We start from the raw sequence: 22681 nt of genomic DNA, 5'->3' as shown, positions 1-22681 counted from the left end.
TCCGATTTTTCCCTCATTTGAGGCATGTTTTAAAAATCAAATTCCCTGATTTTTCCCTGATTGGCCGGGAACCCTGTATGTTTCCAACTTTCTTTTGAGAGGTTCCATAACTGTACAAGCAACATTATTTTCATAACCAACAAAAGATGAAGTCAAGTATCCTTGGGTACAATTTTACTTTCTCTTACATTCATGGCAGTATCAAGTAAAAAAATAATGTACTGGTGGAGGCAGACTTCACAAAACCAATTTATACTGTAGTCTGACAAAAAGATCCGAAGGCACGTAATTCTGAGGTTGAAAATGTATATAACATTTGTACATGTTTTGAACTATTCACTGAGATGTCATTGATACTGTTCTGAAACAGTTATTTCGCTGCTTGTTGGTAAAGCTTCTTCAGTTCTGTGTCGTCGGTCTCTTCGACATGTTGAACAAGGTTTTCATCACCTCGGGTTACACCCCAAGCATCCGGTTTAGACATTGAAGCACAATCTGGTCGACCGCTAGAGGGTTTTAGGTTCTCCCAATAATCACGCCGAGCCCTAAAATCAGAAAAAGATTCATGACAAGAAAAAGGGTGAATTGAAATACTCCTAGAGGAAAAGAAATATAGATAACAACTGAAATGTAGGAATGAAAGACAGATTGAAAACAATAAAGCAATATTGACTGGCCTCGGGGCGATACCGATATATATCGCCCAAACTAGATTTATATCGCCCGAGTCGTAGACTACATATTTCAGACAAATTCAAAATAAAACCTCGACAAAACCATCTCACATTTGTGCTGGATACTTAACACAAACATTTCAGATTACACTTTTTTTTTCAATGATGACATATCTTAATAGAAAATGTAATATAAATCATAGATTCAACATTTATATAATTCTATGAAACGATGTTTGAAAATATAATAGAATACATCTGGCACAAATATGACCTTTTTTCTTCAAAACGAAATTCCACCTGAAATATACTTGAATCCCTTCCGCATCCCAATCATGTGAAAGAGCTTAATATGTTCTTTCATTTGACACCAAATCCATCATGGTAGTAATTATATTCTTGAAGATATACATAACGAATGTCACTGAATTCCATGTGTGTATGTAAACATTTGGCCTCAACTGTACATATACATAGCATTACAGGCTAATTCATTTATAGTTCTCTCAAAGGGTATATTTTAAGATGAGGATGGAATTCGAATGGAGCAATGCTCTAGTTACAAAACTGACCTTAGTACTCCTTTACCAATTTCACTCCCAACTATGGACGGCCAGCAACATCATCTCTCACGCATGTTTGTTCAAAATATTTTCTAACTATGATGTATATTCATACATTCATTGTTCTCATGATCATTTGTTTACAAAGGACATTGGCAAATTTCCTTTGAAAATATGACATTGATGGATTTCCAGAGTTGAGATTGATCGGGTTAATCATAGCTCAAGACAGGACCCAGATGACCAAGAAAAACAAGGTAACTTACCGGGCCCTAACCCACGGCTTTGTGTGTTGACGAAGACCATCACCCCAGAGGGCATGCTTTTCAGTTCCCTCAGGGTAGAAACCTCTCTCCTTGTTCAACTCTTCACAGACAGCTCGGATGTGGTAAGGCTCAAATCCACAGCAACCACCGATGTAACGGATACCCAGGTCGTAGGCTTCACGGGCATAACGATGGCACTCCCAACGTGTCAGGATACGGGGCTCCAAACCTGAGGGAAGACAACCATATTTGTATTCAATAGACATTCACCTAGTCAGACAAATACAATCACTATTTTTATTCATATGACACCAAGATAGATCCTTGTCATTTGATTGCTTGTTTCATATCATTCAGTTAGCTCATTTTACAATAACATCATCAACCGTGCATTTGATTGGTTGTTTGATATCAGTTATTCAGCTCATTTTATAATGAGATCAACCTTGCAATTTGGATCCATACTATTTTGTCCATTGCATGTGCCAACCGAGATTGCAGGCACAAGAAAAACCACACGTTTGAAGTGTGTGTTGCGTGTACGTGAAAATCAACAGACCAACCTGCACTGCTTGAGCATATTTTGCATCAAAAATTCATAATTTTCATATGAAAAGAATGTATAGGCGTCAATGTAAACCAAATAATGTTCTTTTCATTTGTGCAATGGACAGAATACTTCATTCGGTGAAAAATAAAGTATGAAGTATTCTGTCCATAGCACTCATAAACATTCATTATTTGTATACTAAACTACTTTATTCCAGAATTCACACAAGTGGATATGTGAGAATTCTAGAGTTAATGACGTATCACTTCCTATTTGTTAATACCTTCAATCACTTCAATAATTCCTGTTCTAGAGTAAAAAAAAAAAAATCACTCATATCACTACCTGCCCTATCAGTGTTATACATGTACAACTATATTGAACTCCCAGACTTCAGAAAATTAATCAATCCTCCTATCCATGAGTTTGAAGAGGCCACTCTATAACATATCAACAGCCATTGTTCCTCTTCTTTCACCAGTTTGTTTGGGAATGTAAACAAGATTGAAGACTGCACGCTTCTGTCCCCTTTTTGATTCAGTGGCATTTGTTTCGGCTACAACTGCTAGATGCTGCAAATCCCACACATTATTGGAACGACCAACTTCAACCCTGGATTTAACACTATACCTTATCCTATAACTAACCCTAAACCAAACAACCCTAACCCTATATCTTAGACAAAATAAAGCCTGGGGTAATTGTTGTTGGAGCAAATGTCGTTCTCTATTTGCCAGTTTAGAATAAGGTGTTGATGCAAGACATCGATGCGAAAACATAGTATCTCCCGTCTGTGAAGGTAAATGTTTCAGGTACATTGTGATTCAAGATGGTAACTTTCCTACTAAATACAGGGATAACAAATCAAATCAATTAATCCTCTACCGTGCACACGACAGTGTGAATGCCCTGCATTGATATGGTTTTCATCATGATTTCAGATTATTTCTGTGAACACCACCTGCATGGAATATTTACATGCTATACCATGGGAACATGGTTTGCATGCTCAAATCCGTTTTCAAGAATATTTTCTTTCTTGCTATCATCTCGATATAACACTCACCAAAAGGAAACTCTGGGAGATCAATAAATCCTTGCTTGCCACACCAGGCTGTGGCAAACGCAAGAGGTTGGATCATGAGATGTCTCTTGAGTCCTGCTTTCTCAAGACCTTCCTTCATCAGAGCGACGCCTTTCAGACATATCCAAGGGTCGAAGTGACAGTTTATACCGATAACATCAGCACCTAGATAGGGAAATAATGATTCAATGGTAAGGGATGAAATAGTTTCATGGTATTTACAGATTTAAAGCGTTTAGAGACAATTATTTTGTAATATTGAATACATTTTCCATAGACGCCAGATTACAAATATATACGCCCAGTCTCCATTCGGTCAGATATTGCCATCAATTTTGTTTAGAGGATGATTATTAAACATTTGCTGAGCCCAGAATCATGACAAAAAGATGGTGTAGTTGTATCTCGAGCTAAAGCTGAAGTAGTAATAGTGCTTTGCAGCCGCTGGCAAAAAGTTCTATATAACACCAGGGGCCTGTTGCATAAAACTTTTTACCTGAGAAAACTCAGGTATTTTTTACCTGAGTTTTTGCCCTGTGTTAAAGTCAATGGCAGAAATCAGACTAACCTTAGTTTTCAGTTTTTATCGGAGTTTTCTCAGGTAAAAATTTTCATGCAACAGGCTGCAGGAGGGTGTTTCATAAAGCTGTTCGTAATTTAAGAGCGACTTTAAGGACTGGTGATCCTTTCTTACACGCTAAATTATCACCAACATGATAATGGTGAACATGATTTACCACAAGAAAGGATCACCAGTTGTCATTAAAGTCGCTCTTAACTTACGAACAGCTTTATGAAACGGGCCCCAGCTATTGTTATAAAGAATTTAACAGATGTTCATATGCAGTTTGTATCATTCTAAATATTTACCAGCTTCTGCCATCTTAACGGCACAGTCGCCAGCAGATACACCATGCATATCACCCTCTGGTCCAATACACAATGAACATGCTACAGGAATACCAGTCTTCTTCAGTTCTTCAACTGCCCAAACAGCCTCTTCAACATGCTCAAAGTACTGAAAAACAAATATCATTCTTGTGGTTAGGCAGAGATACAATAAACAAATGGCGGGAAGCATTATTGTGGAATACACATCACAACTTAACATGTTAAAAAAGTGTTTTTTTCTCTCGTTAATTTTGAAAAATGCGCATAAATCAGCACATTTAATGAGTTTCAAAGTTATGTGCAGAAGTTTTGAATGTTCCACTTAGTGCTATCGTATAAAGCAAATACAATTTAAATCGGACTTGAAATGACAAAGAAGCATTTTGAAATTATGGACGGACGGCCGCATAAGCTTATCTGGCCCTTTGGGCCGGATGAGCTAAACACGCTGAAATGCAAAAAGTGAAAATTATGTCGCACTTTGGTACTCTATACAAAACTACCCAACTACATGCATACCCAGTGAATGTAAATTGGTGAAAACAAAGATCAGGGCCCCGTTGTACAAAGAGTTGCAATTGATCCAATCAATCGTAAGTATGGAAAGCCAGCAAAATCAACATATGAAATGCATGTTTGTTCAAAAGGAAAAAATTCTAGATAGGAATCCATATCCATAAATTCATTGATTTCTTGACAATTTGGAATGTTCACCTTTGATTACAAAGGACATTTTGCAAATTTCCTTTAGAAAAAATTATGACACTGATAGATTTCCATAGAGTTACGATTGATTGAATCAATCATAACTCTTTGTACAACGGGGCCCAGAAGAATATTTAAAGATCCAGAAAAATGTAACGATTCCAAGGAGATGCTATTAATGCTCACCTCGGCGAGAAGGAAGTCCACTTTGTTCTCCTCAAAAACTTTAACCTGCTTCCTAAAGATAGCTTGGACGGATTCCTTGTTAGCACCTGAGAGGTATCCAGGTGTTTGGCAGACACCACCGGCAAACAGACCAGGTCCATTACCATTGCCAATTTCAGCTACTTCTTTTGCGATATCACATGCTCTCTGGTTAATCATAGCACCCTTTTGCCCAAGAAAAAAAAAATGATTAGTATATTTGCAATCACTAATAGGGCTCATGTATTACAATCCACAAGCAAGAGGGAGAACTGTCCATCAATGAGTTCCACTTCAAAATAAATAAGTTTGTTCACAAAAAATAAAAATGTCATTTAATCATGATTAAAGCTTCTGCATTTTAAAAATTTCCTTATGTGAGGAACAAAATATTAATTACTAACATTTCACACAATCCCTTCTAGGTTTTACAGGAATTTTATGGCTTTAGAACATCAGACATCCAATGCACCAGTGTAGCTCAGAGTTATAGTTTTGATTAAATTTGTTGCAATATTGGATAAGAAGACATGTTTAAACATAACTGCCAGTTATGGTAATGATCTCAAAATGAGTTTAAAACTGATCCCAACAAACTGACCACCAAGTGTTTGCAATTGTGTGAAATTGGTCTAGTAGAAAATGTGAATTGCTGATAAGCAAAATGAGCACGGTATTCCGGCCAGGATAGGGGTCTTGAACAAAGCAATAATAATGATACAATGTCACATATCTGTGTTGGCAATCTTTAATTTCGGAAAATTAACTTCATTGTGAAAGGAAAGAGGTTGATGGTACAGCCCTGAAGGGACTGAGATAAGAAAAGTGGATAGAAGTGGTGGTGAATTTGGAAGGCAAGAAAGTGGAGGTTTTAAAGTAGAGTATTCTTTCCAAAATGAGTAATCCTTAAAAGGACTGTAAACCAGACGGAGTGGAAAGCTGCAGATAGTAGGCAGGCTTGAGTAGGTGAGAGAAGGCTGGCTTGAGTAGGCGAATAGAGAAGTAGCAGGAGCAGGAGAGCAGACTTGATGTTTCAGGCAGGTTGACGGTCCATCTTCAGAATTGATTGTTTGCTAGCTGTGTTGAAGTACTTATGACATTCATGAAGACCAGGAGACAGGGCTACACTCTTTTGGAAAGAATACTCTACTTTCAAACCTTCACTTTCTCGCCTTTCCAATGCACCTCATTTCTATCCACTTTTCTTATATTATCCTTTCAGGACTTCACACATGGTGTACCGTAAAAAAACTTCTGTGATTGTTCATACCACCATGCAAACCAAACAACAAACAAATTTCACTTTTTCATGAAATTATTTTCGTGTATGTCGTGTATAAGATGATGAATATAATAGTTTTGAAGTCTGAGATTGAAATTCTAAAGTTCAGATAATATTTGATGGGCGTCTAAGTCAGTCAGTATATCTGGATGAGTTTTGGGTCTAGTATTCTACTGTATCTATCTCTCTAATAATCGAGAAGTCTTATTTATATCATGAGTTTTGGGGGTGTAACAATTTAAGGTGGGAGGAATCTCTAAACTTGATCTGATTGGTCTACAGGTAACTGTCTATCAAACTTTCTCTGGTATAAGGGGTGTGGTGATGCTCTGTGCAAGTGACTGGGAGCTGGAAGTGGGAGTCATACTTCTTTCATGAAGCTAGCTAACGTCACTGAGGGTTGGTCTTTTCATGGTCAAGGTTTAGGGGTTAAATGGTATTGGGGGTTTGGGATTCTTAGATGACATTGGGGGAGTTTGTAAACAAGTGAAGGTGAATGACTGAAAGGAGAACAGGAAGTTAAATACATACTACATAACATTATACAAGATATAGATTTACGATGATATTGTGACCTTTAAGCAAGATTTTTAAAAATTTCTCATACATTGGTTCAGCTTTAACTAAATTAGATTGCTTACAGTATGTTTCTCAAGTGACTTGTTTGCCCGGTTTTCTAGTTTATCATCACTGGCATAAAATGTGAAAGCTTGGATGATGTCTGCTCCGGCACGGAGGAATTCCTTGGAAAGCTGTCGAACTGGAAGAATTAAAGAAACACAAAAATTCAATCTCATTTAAATCTCCAATTCATCATCATAATATTCTGTTTTCATATTGTGATTTATTGGATCTAGGCTTGCCTGCACACAATGTATGCACTATCTACAGTCGACACTCCCTGGGGAGCATCGGAACAAGAGTATTTCAAATTCAATTTCTCAGCAAACTACATTGGCTTTCACATCCTTTGTCAAGGTGGAGTTGCCCTTCAAATGACCTTCGACCCAAACCAACTTTAATCCCTTAAAAAGAAACCAAACTTACCAGCCTCTGGGTGTTCTACGGTTGCTTCTGGAGTCCATGGTCCAGCCTTGACGTAACCACGTTTCTCGAGAGCAAATACGTAACCTCCATCACCGATCACTATCTCACCGGCATCTAGACGCTCCATAAAGCCCTTCTTGGCCTATGAACAATGACCAAAAAAAAAAAAAGAAAAGTGGAACACCTGTTAGTCTTGCCTGCATTATGCAATTTAATATAGCAGAATTACTATTCACACAAAAAACACTGGTCATTCATATGATAACAAAATACTAAGTTCATTGACTCTAATGACTTTTGACCTTCACCATGTAACCTAGACTTGTGCAAGCGATCAGAAATACTTGATTACCCTTTATGTCAAAGTTTCACAAGCTAGACTATAGACTTTCAAAGTTGTGATGGCATTTCAACAAATAAATTAGTGAGATATTAAAATACCCTTAAAATCTCTCTGAATTGGTATTCTGAGAACAATTTTATCTTCATTTTATCTCTGTAAGACTCACCTACATGTATTTTTGAATCAGTATCGAATGAGAAACGTGCCTTTATAGAGCTCTCTCTCATAAATTAAACCAATGAAAATCCAATCCGCCAGGAGGTGTGGCAAAGCTAGATTGCATCAATTTTTTTACTTCAAGTACACTTGCACTATACGCTTGCGCGTCTTTACAGAGATTTCTTATCTTTACATTTCAAAGACGATATTAGTCAAGAAGTCTTATGAAATAATTCCTGATTGTACAGGAATAAGATTAACGTGTTATTCTCAATAAATATATCATTTTAATTCATTTTCATGTCAACATTTGGATCTAATTCACCAAGAAATATTGATGAATCAACACAGCAGAGATAAAATAGCCCCTACCCTCTTAAGTTTATTTTATTTTTTCTACAAAGTAACATGGGCACAAGCACATCACCCGCATTGCAACAGTAAAATACACGATTGGTAAGTCTACGTAGCAGTGACTTCTCTGTCAGCTAACCAATTAATTGTACTAATATCATGAATTATTACTATTGAAAACAAAGTTTCTACATTTCATCAACCAAATTACATTCCATGTCATCAACCAAATTACATTCCATAGGTAGGCAAGCAGTCACTGGGCCTATAATTTGGATTTCCTGATCAAATCCCAAAATTGTACTAACAAAACACTAACCCCCAATTGGCAAAAAAAAAAGTGTAAGTGCAACATACCGTACTTTTCACGGTACAACATAAAGGAAACAAGATCGATACAAAGGTCAATTTGATTGGGGAGAATATAAAAAAATTGCATTTCAATCTTGTTTTAGGAGAGAAATAATGGTTCAGACAGACATCTGAATGAAAAAAAACAAGAAGTTTCCTGTCCATGTCAATTTAGATAAGAGTTGGAAACAAATGTTTTCAAGGAAGAGGAAAAGGATATTGAATCACACGATAGGTTCCTAGACCCCATTCTCATAGATCTTCAGCTGGGTTCCCTGTAACCAGTTTAGGAAACAATAGAAGATTGCTTCCCAAGCCTTCTTATTATCTATCTATGAACTGGTTTCCAGAAATACTTCACGTGTTTGTTGCTATATATATACATGTACACACATATATATATATATATATGTTTACCAATTCATGTAGGATTAGGACATCATTGGCAATTTGGCATATGGATTCTTTCATTGCAGTCATGCCTTACTTTGATGCCTTACTTTGGAGCAAACCAAAATTAACATCACTGCAAAGAATACCTCCTGGTACTGATTATCCAAGCATGAAGACAAACCACCTTTATATAGTATCAAATCATTTGGGAGAAGATACAGTTCCAGGCATATACATGGATGTGTTCATGGCATATTTTTTCCTTGGGGATTTGTGAGGTGTCAAGCTTTTTTTTTTTTTACTCACATGGTAAATTCTAAAGGCTTATTTTTCCTTACATTAAGCATGGACCTACCATGCATTAAGGTACATGTAGAATAGATATTATAATGTAATACCAGGTAAGCCCCATCCATCTCATTTACAGCTTTCTAAAATGGACTTCAGACGACATTATACTGCATGCATGGGCAGTTCCAGGGATTTTTTTATTTTATTTTATTTATTTATTTTTTTTTTTGGGGGGGCAATGATGGTGACCTAAATGTGACATCATCTAATAGAGGAATTATCAGATTTCCAAGACCAAGACCCCTCCATTTGATACCATTTTTCCCTTTGTTTCCCCCAGTCCTCCACTACTCAAGAAATCTTGGGGGGATGGGGGTCCCTGACTGAAGGTATTATTGTGTTTGCTCAAACACACACTTCATGTAGCCTAAATATTATATACAGAAAATAGTGAATCGAATTTCAAAGGCTAGAGTCCAGGAATCATGCACCAAAGTTTGTTCACTTAAACACTACTTATGCTCATTAGGTTTTCTCCTTAAATCAGAAATTAATCTTGTAATCACATGCATTCTATACATTATTTGCTAGCACTGCATAACACTTGCTTGTGTTGCAGAGCCATTTGCTTTAAACTATTGTGTTCTAAAGCAAACACGTCTTTGTTTGCAGACTACTTTGACACACATCCACACACACACAGGGTTAAAGGAAAATGAAATGTTGATCACATCGCCAATAAAAGAATGTCACATGATTAGTGATCTCAAGTTCTCAAAATCAAAATGCTTGGCCTTTAACTTTCTTATTTGTTCAATTTTTAAGTGTGTGTTCAATACAGCATTCGCATACCAAAGTGTGGATTCTAAACAGGCAGGATGGTAGCAGTGAACAAGTGATAGAAGCAAGGGATGTATTAAGTCACTGTAGCCTATTGTGATGTAAAAACTCATTAGAATATCACTTTTGTGACCAAAATTATCAATTACCATACAGTTGCAATTCAATTTTCATTAGTAGCTCAGAATAATTTTTTTATTGAGCATAGCGCTCAAAAACTTGAAATTTGGGCACATTTTTGTGTACGCCCTCTAATATAGTAATAACTAATACTGGGGGGTGTTTCACAAAGATTTAAGTATGACTTAGAGTCGCACTTAAATACCGAGTTGCGTACGGTGTGAAAGGCTTGACCGCATTGGTCAGATCGTGTCATGAGGACGCGCACTAATGCGTATCTATCAATATGATCGTGCGTTGCATATCATGTACGCGTCGGCATTTAAGTGCGTCTTAAGTCATGCTTAAATCTTTGTGAAACACCCCCTGGAAAGGAATATGGCAAGAAAATTTTTATTTTTAATATAGAAAAAAATAGTAAGAATAAAATTTACTTAAGAGTCAAGTTATATAATAAATCACTGTAATGGAAACTGACAGCATAAAAAAATAATGCATTTGTCCAAAAGAAAAAGAGAAAATAATCCAAACATTGTCAATTTTATTTTGCCAGACACAGATGTACGGTAACCGAGAACAAGGTTATTCATAACCTTGTTCATTGAATGAGTGGCTACTAGTGTTTTCACAGCTCAAAAAATCATTTCCTGGAATTGAATCCAAAATTTCCTGAAATTACTTTGCATTTCCTGGAATCTTCAAATTTTCGTTTTAAAAGTTTTGAGCTACAATTCCCCTGGTATGCCCTGTACGTACTGACTACTGGGTATGCCTAAACATGAGTGGGTGTGTGCCTGTGTGTGTGTGTCATGCACTACGTTGCTAATACATAACGTTAGAGTCTAATACTAATAGCTGACAGTGCCATGGCAAGCCATGTAAGAAAATGGGAAAAGTTTAAAACAGTCAAGAAAATAAGTTTTTATTGCTTGATTATTTTAAGATTTTAGTATTTGTATGTCATAATTTTTGGATTTCCCGGAATTTTTTTTTTCATTTCCCAGTAATTACCTGGATTTCCCGGAATTCGGGTAGGGCCTACGGTAATTTCCTTCAAAGTGGAAACACTGCCACTGGGCTACTAATTTAGTGTAAAGGTCAGGTAGACCCTAGTACTACTACTAGACAGTAGGCAGTTAAGACAGTTAAGACAAGTCTGACTCTGTCGTCAGTCTGTGTCACTGTCGTCATGTGTGACTGACAATGTCAATGATTGATGTTGTGATGAATTTATGATCCTGTCCATACCCAGGCAAGGCCCAGCCAGGGAAAGCATCTGGGGCAAGCATATTGTGATTAATACAATTACAAATTTTAAAATTGTCATCTATAATATTGGAGAAATGAATTAACTTACTGTCTTTGATTTCTTGGCTTCTGACATCTTGATTCTATTAAGACCGCAAACGATACCAAACGAAATGATTCCTTGCGTGATTCAGTGAGATGAACGATCCTTTCCACATCAACTCAACATACACAAAGAGACAGATCACAGAAGAAATACCTGATTTTATGTAGTTAATTTGAGCGTGCCGTGTGCATAAATTGGGCGACATTTTTGCACTTGTCTCTTCTATTTGAGATCTGTCGTTTGTCTTGGACCGCCCCCATCAACTTTGAACTGAAGGGGTGGTTTCTCGAGACTGTTTAGCTCCATAGTTTGACGGCGGATTCTTTACAACTCAACGTGCTATCAGGAGGCCTAAACGCTCCTGTGAAATAGACCGCAGGATCTAGGAACCCCCCAAACGTAATTATAAATACAACGTCCTGATTGGACGAATTCGCCCCTCCCTTCCTACTCCCATCATTGAACCGCGCGAATCTGAGTTATCCACGGGAACCTCACAATTTAGTCTAGATTCATAGACACTATTATTGTCCCTAAATTTTGCAGACAAGATGTCGTATATTATTGCGTGCTGTTTTGAATTGATTGAATTGACTAACTGCACGAGAAACAATTAATTAACTATGTTGTATAATTCACTTATATTATCTCAATTATTTCAATTTGATTTGGGCAAATACTTCTCATCATAAGCTAAAACCAATAAATGTTCTACAGAAAAAAAACATTAAGAAAAGTTGCTCATTCTTAATCCACTATCAAGCCAAGCCCCAAACCCCGTCTCTTCCACTCAATAAACTTCCAAACATTATGTTCCGCAAATCTAATAATTTACTTCCTATGAATTGAGTTTAACTCATATTTTCGTGCTTGGTTACCCGATCCTCTCAGAAACGGCTATTTTGAAGCAAAAATCATTTTGAATTATATTCGTCACGGGCCCCCGTATTTGGAATGTCATTTATTCTGATATTGCATCTATACCGGTAAATTATCAGAGTACAAGTCCACCTTAATTCTTAGCAGGATATGTACTTTAAATTGAACTTTTCTAAAACTTGTAAATTGAATTGTACGTGTGTTGGTGTGTTTTGTGTGTCTCTCTGTTTTGCTAATAGTATATGTATTTAATTTCTCACCCCCGGGTTATTACCTTTATTGATTGCGAAGGTGTGTGTGTTTTTTTCGAATTAAGTTAATAGTTATTTCATCTTCTTCCTCACTCTTCATCCTTTCTTCTCTACAGGCTCTCCTCTCCTTTGATTTTCGATACCTCTAGCTCTGCCGTTTTTCTTAAAAGGAATGGTCCGGGCTGAAAGTATTTATAGTTTAATAATACTGAGCAAAATGCCAAAAAAATCATCAAAATCGGATAACAAATAACAAAGTTATTGAATTTTAAAGTTTAGCAATATTTTGTGAAAATATGCAGTCGTCATGAATATTAATTAGTTGGGCTGATGATTTCACATCCCCACTTGTTCTTTTGTATTTTATGAAATTAGGTTTAGTAAATTTTTTCCTATAAAAGAACTACGGAAATAATGGGATTGACAACTGATTTAGTGCATTAGATATTTATTGCTGCAACTTATTTCATTATATTAGGGAGTCATATTATTCACACAAGTATATGAAATAATGAAAAAAATATGATTTTATGTAATAACATATCAGAAAACGGAAAGTTGAGATGTGACATAATCAGCCCACCTATAAAATGAATATTCATGACGACTGTTTTCACAAAATATTGATAAACTTTAAACTTCAATAACTTCATCATATTTTGTTATCCGATTTTGATGAAATTTTTAACATTTTGCTCATGCAGTGAATTCTACTCTATGCATGTATTTTTAGCCTGGACCATCCCTTTAATTCTATTCTTTAAAATTTTGCCCTCTACATTTTCTTCTCGCCTATATCCTGTTCGCTTACAGGTTGTATATGTATATGGATGCTTGCATTCTGAACTTCATGCAGGTTCCTTCATATTTCACTTAATTTATACTGCCATTATCTTTGTATTTTCCATGTAACCAAATGTATTTCTTGTATTATGTTATTATTTTGTTATCGTGAAGTATGAAAATAAATTCAATTCAATTCAACTTTGCACTGTAAATTACGTTTCGCATGCAGGTGATCCGACTAGCCGTGCTTTTTAATAGATCACCTCACTTCTGCATTTAATTGTTAATTTATTGTTACTTTATTGATGACATGTATAATGTTTTGTAGAATTGAAATAAACTTGAACTTCACTTGAAAAAAACACACAAAAGAAACTGAGTGAATCACTGGGTTGTGCATATAACTATGTTTTGCCCACAATAAAATTGCCACCCAGTGTCTCAATCTTGATCTACAAAGAAGTAGTGATAAGGTCCCTTTATTGCATGTGTTTGTGATCAATTAACACTTTCTAGTGTTTCTATCACAAAGAAAAGGGCCTCACATGGCATCTCGCTTATCAAGCCAAAGTCACGGGACACGTTTCCGAATTCGAGACAATCCAATCCAATCCAAAAGTCATTTGATATATAGCGCCTTTTCCTTTCGGTTACAAAGCGCTGCACACACACTACTCCATATTCAATTCCACAATCATCGATAAAAACAATAGCAATACCGTATTTCTGATTTTTCATAAGTTTAAACAGGGAGAAAGATGGGGTGATAATTATTGTATACATGTAAAATATAAAGTATAAATTTAGGATTACAATATAGATTACATTAACAGCATTGTCTCTTAAATTAGCTCTCTAATACCTAATTAAATCTGAAATAATTCAATGGCATCTTCACTTTATGTGAATAAAGACCAAAAGGAAGACACAAGTCGTGTCCTATCTGTATAAATGGGAGTTCACATGCACTATTTTGATTGCACAAGTTTTACAAGTAAAGCGCTACACTACATCAGCCCATCCATTCCAAATGGCTCACGTTAAAATACAATCTAAGGTAAATTTGCATATCAAACTGTTGCTCCAAAGTTGGGCTTGCAACAGACTACGAACGATATTGGTTGCATAGCAAAGGAACTTAAGGATATATCTGCAGAGAAAGAAATGAGTCATATACCTTACAAATTGAAAAATAGACAAATTGCAGGGAATAATGAAAATGAGAAAAAAAAATTTCGCTCGCGCTTCGCGCTCGCATTGCCTACTGTGTGAGATCTACTATAACACAGAGCTTGTACCGTTTTAAAGTCAACACACATACTATTTTGTTCTCGATTCGCGAGTTCTCATTATTTTGTTTTAGCATCCTCTTCATGATTAAAAAAGTGCTGAATATAAACAAAAAATCAGTTTGCGCTACGTGCTCGCATTGTTTTAATTAGCAGATGAGTGAGATACGTATCCTTTATGTGAATTCCAAATATACAGTTCCAGACCAGTTCGTAGTTTCATTCTGCATATAATGAATGAAGAGATGGTCAATGGCAGGGTGCATCAATGAGATAAGCACAAAAACTTTGGTCTTTCATATATTTTTTTTTGAATTGTGCTTTTCATTAAATCCATCGGAAAGCAACAATGTATTTGGAATTATCTCGTTTGTGAGGTCTAAATTTTTAAACAGATCCTTTTGCAGGTCAGTATATTCAGCTCGCGCATTGCTTTCGCACGCATAGTGTTCAAGATTACACGCAGCAAAAACTGTGGTGCTAACCGGTGTACATAGAGGACCACACCAGTTATTTTACACCGGTGTTAAATTGGTGGTGTTAGTTTTACACCTATATAGGTGTTATTACAACACCTATGGTTGTTACATTTACACTCTTTGGTCTTATGTTCAATCTCTATGGTTTTAGCTATTTTAACACCTCAGGGTGTGGTCCTCTATTAACACCAACTGGTGTCCGTTTTAACACCACAGTTTTTACATTGCAATGTTCATTTTTTTTAGTTTTGAATCCCCACAAAATAATCAGCTCGCGCTTCCCGTTTGCATCATTTATTTTGGAAGATACCCAATCTTTTCATGATAAACAACATATAAAAATGTCCGGTTTATATTAAAACAAAATCATACAGTTCCCGCTTCACGCTAGCAATAAGTATTTGTCACATGTATGTAAATAATTATGGAGGCTAAATTTGGAACAATCTGGGAAAATGTAGCATGTTTACTCAGGGTAGTGAGTGAGCTCACGAGATCATCCCTGAAGTTGAAAAGTATGTCTAGTTAGCTAGACTATCACAATAACACTGGGCGGGGTCTCAAATACATCTACGGGGTACCGATACCAGGGAAGTGGGAGCAGGAGGTCCATGTCGGGAGTAACCTAGCGCGCTAGCTGTGTACTGCTGCTATGCATATGCATGCACTGCACAATCACAGCAGTACATTCGACCGAGGTCCGGGTCAGACAGGCACTGTGTAGACTGTGGTCAAATATTAAGTGTACATTCTACTTCTAAAAAGTTAAATCTATTATGGATAAATAGCTTTCTGGTCAAGAAGTCAACAAAAAATTTCTACATTAACTGGATTCTGACAAAAGAACAAAAACAATGGCGTGCCGTCTGTTGCAGTTCAGGAAATTCAACCAAACTTTGCGAAGTGCATTCGCTAACTCAACAAATTCATTGACACTGGCTCGATGCATCTCGTGTAGCAGGACAACACGGAACGGAAAAGAACCGGCGTAAGTCGGGCTACACATTGACACAGTCGTACTCGAATTCAGTCTTATAATAAATTATATCTAAACTTAAAAGCTCTAACATGTCTAACGTTATATTATTGCATTTAGTATCCAAGTTTAATTGACAGCTACTATTATTGGCATAACCCTACATACATTTTTTTTCTTTGAACAATTGTTGAATGTGATGTCAAAAAGTATCAATTCATTAATATTAGCATACCGGGCGGTATGATTAAGATTGAATGATTAAATGATTAGACCAAAAAAATAAAGCTTAAGTCTGTATTTTGGTTGTTCCAATTATGTGGATGATAGTAAAATGTCAGAAATTGTTAAATAAATCCCCAGAAACGACGGTTATTCCTGTCTTATTAGTATTATAGTATGCAGTAATTTAACGTCAGTAACATTAGATCGATCTAGAATTAACAGGTCTAACTTATGTTAGACTAACAGAGATTATAAACTAATGTAGGATTTTTATCAGGACTCTGGAGAGTCTAAGATGTAGATCTAGATCTGACTTTTGGCAAGGTAGACTACCTAATTAACGTTATTAGATCTAGATTGCAATATTTGTTATAGGGTCTATTTATTAACATCTTACCTAGATCTATATTGGAGTTTCCCATAAACTTGAGTCGATTCAAGTGAGTTTTTTTATTCTTGATTTCTTTTGCCCATGTTCTGAAGTCGGGTTTAACATAAACTCAGGTTTAATGTTGTGGTTTAAGTATGGATAGCCAATTGTTACATAAATGGCTAACAGTAGAGATACCATATTTCAGCTCATTTGGCTCTCAAATCATAATTGTATAGGAAGTATAATTAGATGATTGACTTTACCATCGATGAATCAGGAAAGAGCACAGTAACATAAGAAACATACAACTTAATAAAAATTTTGACACTTTTGGCTTCCCATAATTTTAGCACAGAGTTAGACCATGGTGTAAGTTAAACCTGACTTCAGAATACGGGCCTTTGTGTCTCCGCATGCATGTCTTCTTGTCCCTGTATCTCTCACTCCCTCTCTCTTTGTTTTTCTCCCTTTGTCTCCATCTGTCTTTTCTGTTTCTCTATCTCATCCTATTATTAATACAGAGAAACGGGTGATTTGAAGAAGCGATGGAAGGACAAGGCGGAGACTGTTGTTATTGGGGGCGGGGCTATTGGTGCTGGAGTAGCATACAGTCTTGCTAAGGCTGGTATGAAGGATGTTGTTCTTTTAGAAAAGAGTGAGCTTACAGCGGGATCAACATGGCATGCAGTAAGTAATACACTTCTTGCCTTGATAATAATTGGCATGCTGCCTTTCTTTATCATTCAACAGAAATGAAAAAAAAATGATCAATTGATTTTCTTCCCAAGATTTTGATACCATTGCATCACCACACGTGACCACATCATTACTATTACCAATACCATCACCATCATTTCGCTATCATCATCATCATCATCACCACCCTCATCATCATCATCATCACATTGTCATGATCATCATTAGCAACATCAACATTGTATTTATAAAAGCATCATTATCATCAACATCATCATCATCACCATCATCACCATCATCATCATCATCATCACCACCACCATCATCATCATCATCACATTGTCATGATCATCATTAGCAACATCAACATTGTATAAAAGCGTCATTATCATTAACATCATCATCATCATCACCATCATCACCATCATCATCATCATCATCATCATCACCACCATCATCATCATCATCATCATCACATTGTCATGATCATCATTAGCATCATCAACATTGTATAAAAGCATCAGATAAGCTCCATCATCATTACGGCCAACACCACCACCACCCCTTTGTTATCAATGATAATCAATTTTCATCATCATAATCACTATCAGCTCCATCATCATTCATAATCACCATCATCATTATCATATCATCATCATCATCACCATCATCATCATCATCACTACCATCATCATCATCACCACCACCACCATCATCATCATCTCATCACAATGACTTTTTACCATCGCATCACCACATCACCATCACAAATACCATAAACACTTAGGTATCATCATCATCATCATCACTCTCCTTCTTTCTCTTCTTGCTGATTTTATCAGTGATGATGATTTTCCTGATCAATATTGACTTTTGTTTCAGGGAAATAATTGCCCTTAAAAGAACCATATTGCCCCCGGGATTGCCCTCATCTAAATATTATTCTATTGCAGGCAATGTATTGTTCCACTCAAGACCAGTCAATATGATATAATATTTGTTTTATTATTATTATCATTAATATTGATGTTGTTGCTGCCGATGTCATTTGTATACTTACCACTATTGTATTTCTTATTCTGTTTATATTGTTATCATTAATCTGTTAATGACCATTTACTATTTTATTTTTTCAGGCTGGATTAACAACGTATTTCCATCCAGGGATTAATGTAAAGAATGTGAATTACACAAGTCTTAAGATATTTGATCAGTTGGAGGAAGAGACTGGACAGGTCAGTCTGAATATATCAATTTGTATTTATTTCCCCATTGTCTCTTCAGGCAAAAGTGGGTTAATTCTAATTGAAATTTTGTGACTGTCATTTAAGTAGCCATCTTGCATTGTTGTTAATTTGAGTTGCTCTCAGTAATTAATTTTTGGAATAAAGACATGGTAGCATCTAACATGGTGGGTATGTGCACAATATCAATATCCTATATTGCTGTTATTATAGCAAAATAATGATTATATGCATGTTATATAGAAAAATGTGGCGAAGGATTCTTGGAGAAACAATGTAATTTGCCGTGAAATTAACAAAATAAGCCTGGCATTCATTTCTAACCAAGTGTAGTCTTTCCCAAGCAATCAAAATACACTGTCCTCGTATATATTTTCTTAACTGTTTTGGAAATTTTCATTGTAATTGTTTTCAGATGTTATTTCACAATTTTTTTTAAATTAAGTATTAAGAATATAGCAACAATGTTATTTTACAAAGTTAAGTTTATGTATAAAATGTAGTAGGTAAGAAGATCTATGATATTGATCATAAGGCTTTCTTCTCTTGAATTTATCATTTGCTGGAACTAAATCAGTTTAGGCTTAATTTCCTAATGTCTTGTTTTCTCATCTGTTAGGCTGTTGGATTCCACAAGCCTGGTAGTATACGAATCTTATCAACCCCAGATAGGATGGATGAAGCAAAGTATCAGATGGCTAGACAAGGATGGAATAAAGCTTATCAGAAACTTCTTACTCCTGAAGAAGTCGAAGAACTCTGCCCAATTATTAACATGGATGGGGTGAGTATGTCTTAGGTACCTGATATACATGCGTCAGATTTAAAGGCGTCGGGTTTAAAGGCACCTCCGACGCTGGCTTTGAAGGCCCCTCAAGATCATTTTCCCCATTTACACACATGGTCTAAGGCCTGCAGTTGTGTTTCTACCCATAAACTGACTTCACATCCATTTTCATGTCACACCAGTCATCTGACTTTTGATATAAAAAAAATTGTTCTTAAGGCCTGGTCACACCGCCTGAGCGTTGTTGGAGCGGTCGTGGAGCGGTAGGGAGAGAGGGTCGAATTTCGCTCACAAAATTGGGGGAAAAATAAAAAAAAAAACCCAAAACAATCGAAATCGAAAATGGTGAATGGTAGCGAGCAGTGATGATTTTTTTCTCTCCGCTCCAACAATGCTCCGGCAGTGTGACCAGGCCTTTAGTTCTTTAGGTATAACTATTGTTGGCTATTTCTAGTTCAGTGGTCAAACTGGCCTTAGTCCACTGGGGGATGATACAAATTGCAGGACTGAAGCTGGCTTGAAACCACATCTAAAGGCAGACTTATTCCAAGCTGGTGTCTGTCCAGCTTTAAAAAAAAGAAGCGTAAGGCTGTTATCGATAACGTCTTTATCGCTAGTCTTGTCGGTAATCGCTTGTTTTTTGCCACTTAGCAAATATCGATAACCTTTCTCTCGTTGTCGATAATACCCGCTATTATGAAGGGACACAGTGATTTTTCGCGATTTCACAGAATTCACGGAAACAGCTTTATTAAAATGGCTTTTCTAACGGAAAATCATGGGAAACAAATTTTCCTCAAAGTCCACAGAACAGCAACAGAAATTAGTCCAAAATATCAACAAAATATGAATACTTACTAGCCACAAAACACGATCCCCCCTCTTTGACATCATGACTGCACTTGACTCAATTTGATCGAATCGAAAACATCACTAGCGCAAGCTCAATTTTTGCGAAGTACCAACTAATGTAGAAGGCAGCACATGGTCGTGTGTTGCTGCCCTCTATGTTCGAAGATGTACAGCATGATATCAAAATGATGGATCTAGGCGAAAGACGTTGACTGCTCAGAACGATGTCCAATAAGCCCCAAAATTATTATAATAATAAATAATTTTATATACCGCAAAATCGCAAAATTGCCTCTAAGCAGTTAAGAGAAAGGAAAATGAAGTATAAAGGAAATAGAAATACTTTGCACAACAAAATGTATCAACTAATATTACAATTTACAACTTTCTCACCAGATCATGAATAAAGAAATACCATCAAATGGGCCAATAAACATATGATATGATCAATTTAAGATTTAAAAAGATGAGTTTTAAGCATAACTTTAAATGTATTAAAACTGTTAGCATTGCGAATTTGTAAAGGGAGATTGTTCCAAAGAAATGAAGCTACATAGAGAAAGAACGCTGACCGTATTGTTTGTAAGAAGTATGAGATCGAGAAAGAAGAGATTGAGAAGCAGAACGTAGAACTCGAACTGGCTGATATCGAGGAAGGAGTTCAGAAAGGTATGACGGAGCTAGACCATGATGACTTGAAAGCAAGAAGAAGAATTTTGTAGGTGATACGAGAAGTAATAGGAAGCCAGTGGAGTTTGCGAAGCACAGGGGTAATGTGGGAAGAACGAGGGACACAGGAAACAAGACGAGCCGTGGTGTTTTGGATGCGCTGGAGCTTTAAGGTCATTTTTGTGGAAAGGCCAAAGAGAAGGGAATTACAATTATCTAAGCGAGATGTGACAAAACATGAAAAAGACAATGGGATATATTCTGATCAAGTAACCTATGGATTTTACTTAGTTTCTTAAAGCTACAAAGGCAGACTTACATATAACATCAACATTTTAAGACATGGAAAGGGATGAATCGATGACAGCACCAAGATTCCGCACTATATTTGAAGGCTTAATTGCAGACTGTCCGATCCTTAAGCTTATATCATATCCCAGAGGAGCATGGTAACGAACATCGACAGTCAAAATTTGATAAGAATTGGCTCAATGCAACGGGCCCAATATTAAATTCAATTTATTTATTAGGTAGATATCACATCATTAGATATTTACGTTGTAAAATGTTAAGATCGACCAAACACCCTAGGAAAGCCAGTGGCTTGAAAAGTACAGGGACCCATGACTAATATATAAAAGTGATACAAATACAGCAAATAAATACAGTCTAAATAAAAACAAAGGAAATGATAATGGGTATAGTTCATAAAAGAAGTTTCAATGTGATAACATAAATATATAATAGCCTTTTAATTGAAGTCAATTTAATATTGACCTGGTTCTAAATTCTAAGAAGTTTGGATTAGCAGTGTCTGTGTATGCCATGAGTTGAAGTAGATGTTTACTGTTTTAATTGAGTGAAATAAATGAATTAGCTTTATTTGTAATTCTCAGAATTTTAAAGAAGGAATCAACCTTGGTACTACAATGATTTGTATAATGGGGAAAATTACCGGTACTTTAAAAATAATTCCGTCAAGGAATGAGAAAATGAGAATGTTTGAAATTGTGATTTCATGGAAGTTTGAACCGTAATGGCACATAGGCGTTCGATTTTTTACATTGCTTTGTTGAAATTAATTTCTCCAAACATTAGTTCATAGCTTTACGAAACTTGTGGTAAAGATGGAAACAATCATTGGCAGCTAGCAATTTATATCCATGATACGTAAGAAGAAATATCATTAAAATTGGTTAAAACAGTCAGAACAACATTTGTACCTTTATAACATGCTTATTTCTGTGCGGTGCATCTGACCTATGAAATAATTTGTCATCTCGTGGGTGATCTTTTAAAACACATTTTAGTAAACATTGGTGAGATCCTTTATCACAGCATTTCACAATCACTTTGACATAATACAAGAAATATGTTACAGGAGATACATGGGTATTAAATTGAATGGTATATTGTTAGGTAAAATGAAAATATTCAGTTCAATCTTACAGTTTTTCAATGTCTTTCTCACTTTGAATGCAAATCTTCCTCCCGTTTTCCAAAAGAGCTTTGATTCTTCCGGCAAGTGTCCATGTCTTCTTAATGTTGTCATGGATAACTTGGATACGTGTCTTGTGGAGAAGACGTGATCGCGTCACCGTTAAGTCCTTGTGGACGTACAGTTAGATGTTTGTCCATCGTTATCACTGTTTTTACCCATGCATGATATACCCTGTCCCGCTAGTTGTGTTTGGGGAATTTCGG

At 36.1% G+C, this 22681-nt stretch overlaps 2 protein-coding genes across 3 annotated transcripts in view; one reads left to right on the top strand and one right to left on the bottom strand.

Annotated features, from left to right (window-relative positions):
* Positions 1 to 274: 274 nt before the first annotated feature.
* LOC121416265 (betaine--homocysteine S-methyltransferase 1-like) lies at positions 275 to 11622 on the bottom strand. Of its 2 annotated transcripts, none has more exons than XM_041609782.1 (8): positions 11475 to 11622; positions 7267 to 7408; positions 6861 to 6979; positions 4920 to 5123; positions 4008 to 4155; positions 3120 to 3302; positions 1507 to 1732; positions 275 to 548 (listed from the first exon to the last, which is right to left on the bottom strand). In XM_041609782.1, exons 1-8 carry the CDS (start codon positions 11499 to 11501, stop codon positions 371 to 373), a joined length of 1227 nt encoding a protein of 408 aa, XP_041465716.1. In that variant the 5' UTR covers positions 11502 to 11622; the 3' UTR covers positions 275 to 370. The 2 variants fall into 2 exon arrangements, with proteins under 2 accessions (XP_041465716.1, XP_041465714.1); XM_041609780.1 differs by having other exon boundaries at positions 275 to 545; positions 1504 to 1732; positions 11475 to 11620.
* A 4124-nt stretch (positions 11623 to 15746) lies between these two features.
* Positions 15747 to 22681, top strand: part of LOC121416264 (dimethylglycine dehydrogenase, mitochondrial-like) — a 35986-nt gene continuing 29051 nt past the window's right edge. Inside the window, exons 1-4 of the mRNA XM_041609779.1 lie at positions 15747 to 16143; positions 17251 to 17416; positions 18562 to 18660; positions 19289 to 19453. Of these exons, the coding sequence (XP_041465713.1) occupies positions 16010 to 16143; positions 17251 to 17416; positions 18562 to 18660; positions 19289 to 19453 (564 nt within the window). The 5' untranslated portion in view covers positions 15747 to 16009. The remainder of the gene's footprint in view (positions 16144 to 17250; positions 17417 to 18561; positions 18661 to 19288; positions 19454 to 22681) is intronic.

This window comes from Lytechinus variegatus, chromosome 5, assembly GCF_018143015.1.
Source record: "Lytechinus variegatus isolate NC3 chromosome 5, Lvar_3.0, whole genome shotgun sequence".
Classification (NCBI taxonomy): Eukaryota; Metazoa; Echinodermata; class Echinoidea; order Temnopleuroida; family Toxopneustidae; genus Lytechinus; species Lytechinus variegatus.
Note: the sequence above shows the minus strand (reverse complement) of the source record. Positions and strands in the feature narration are given on the sequence as shown.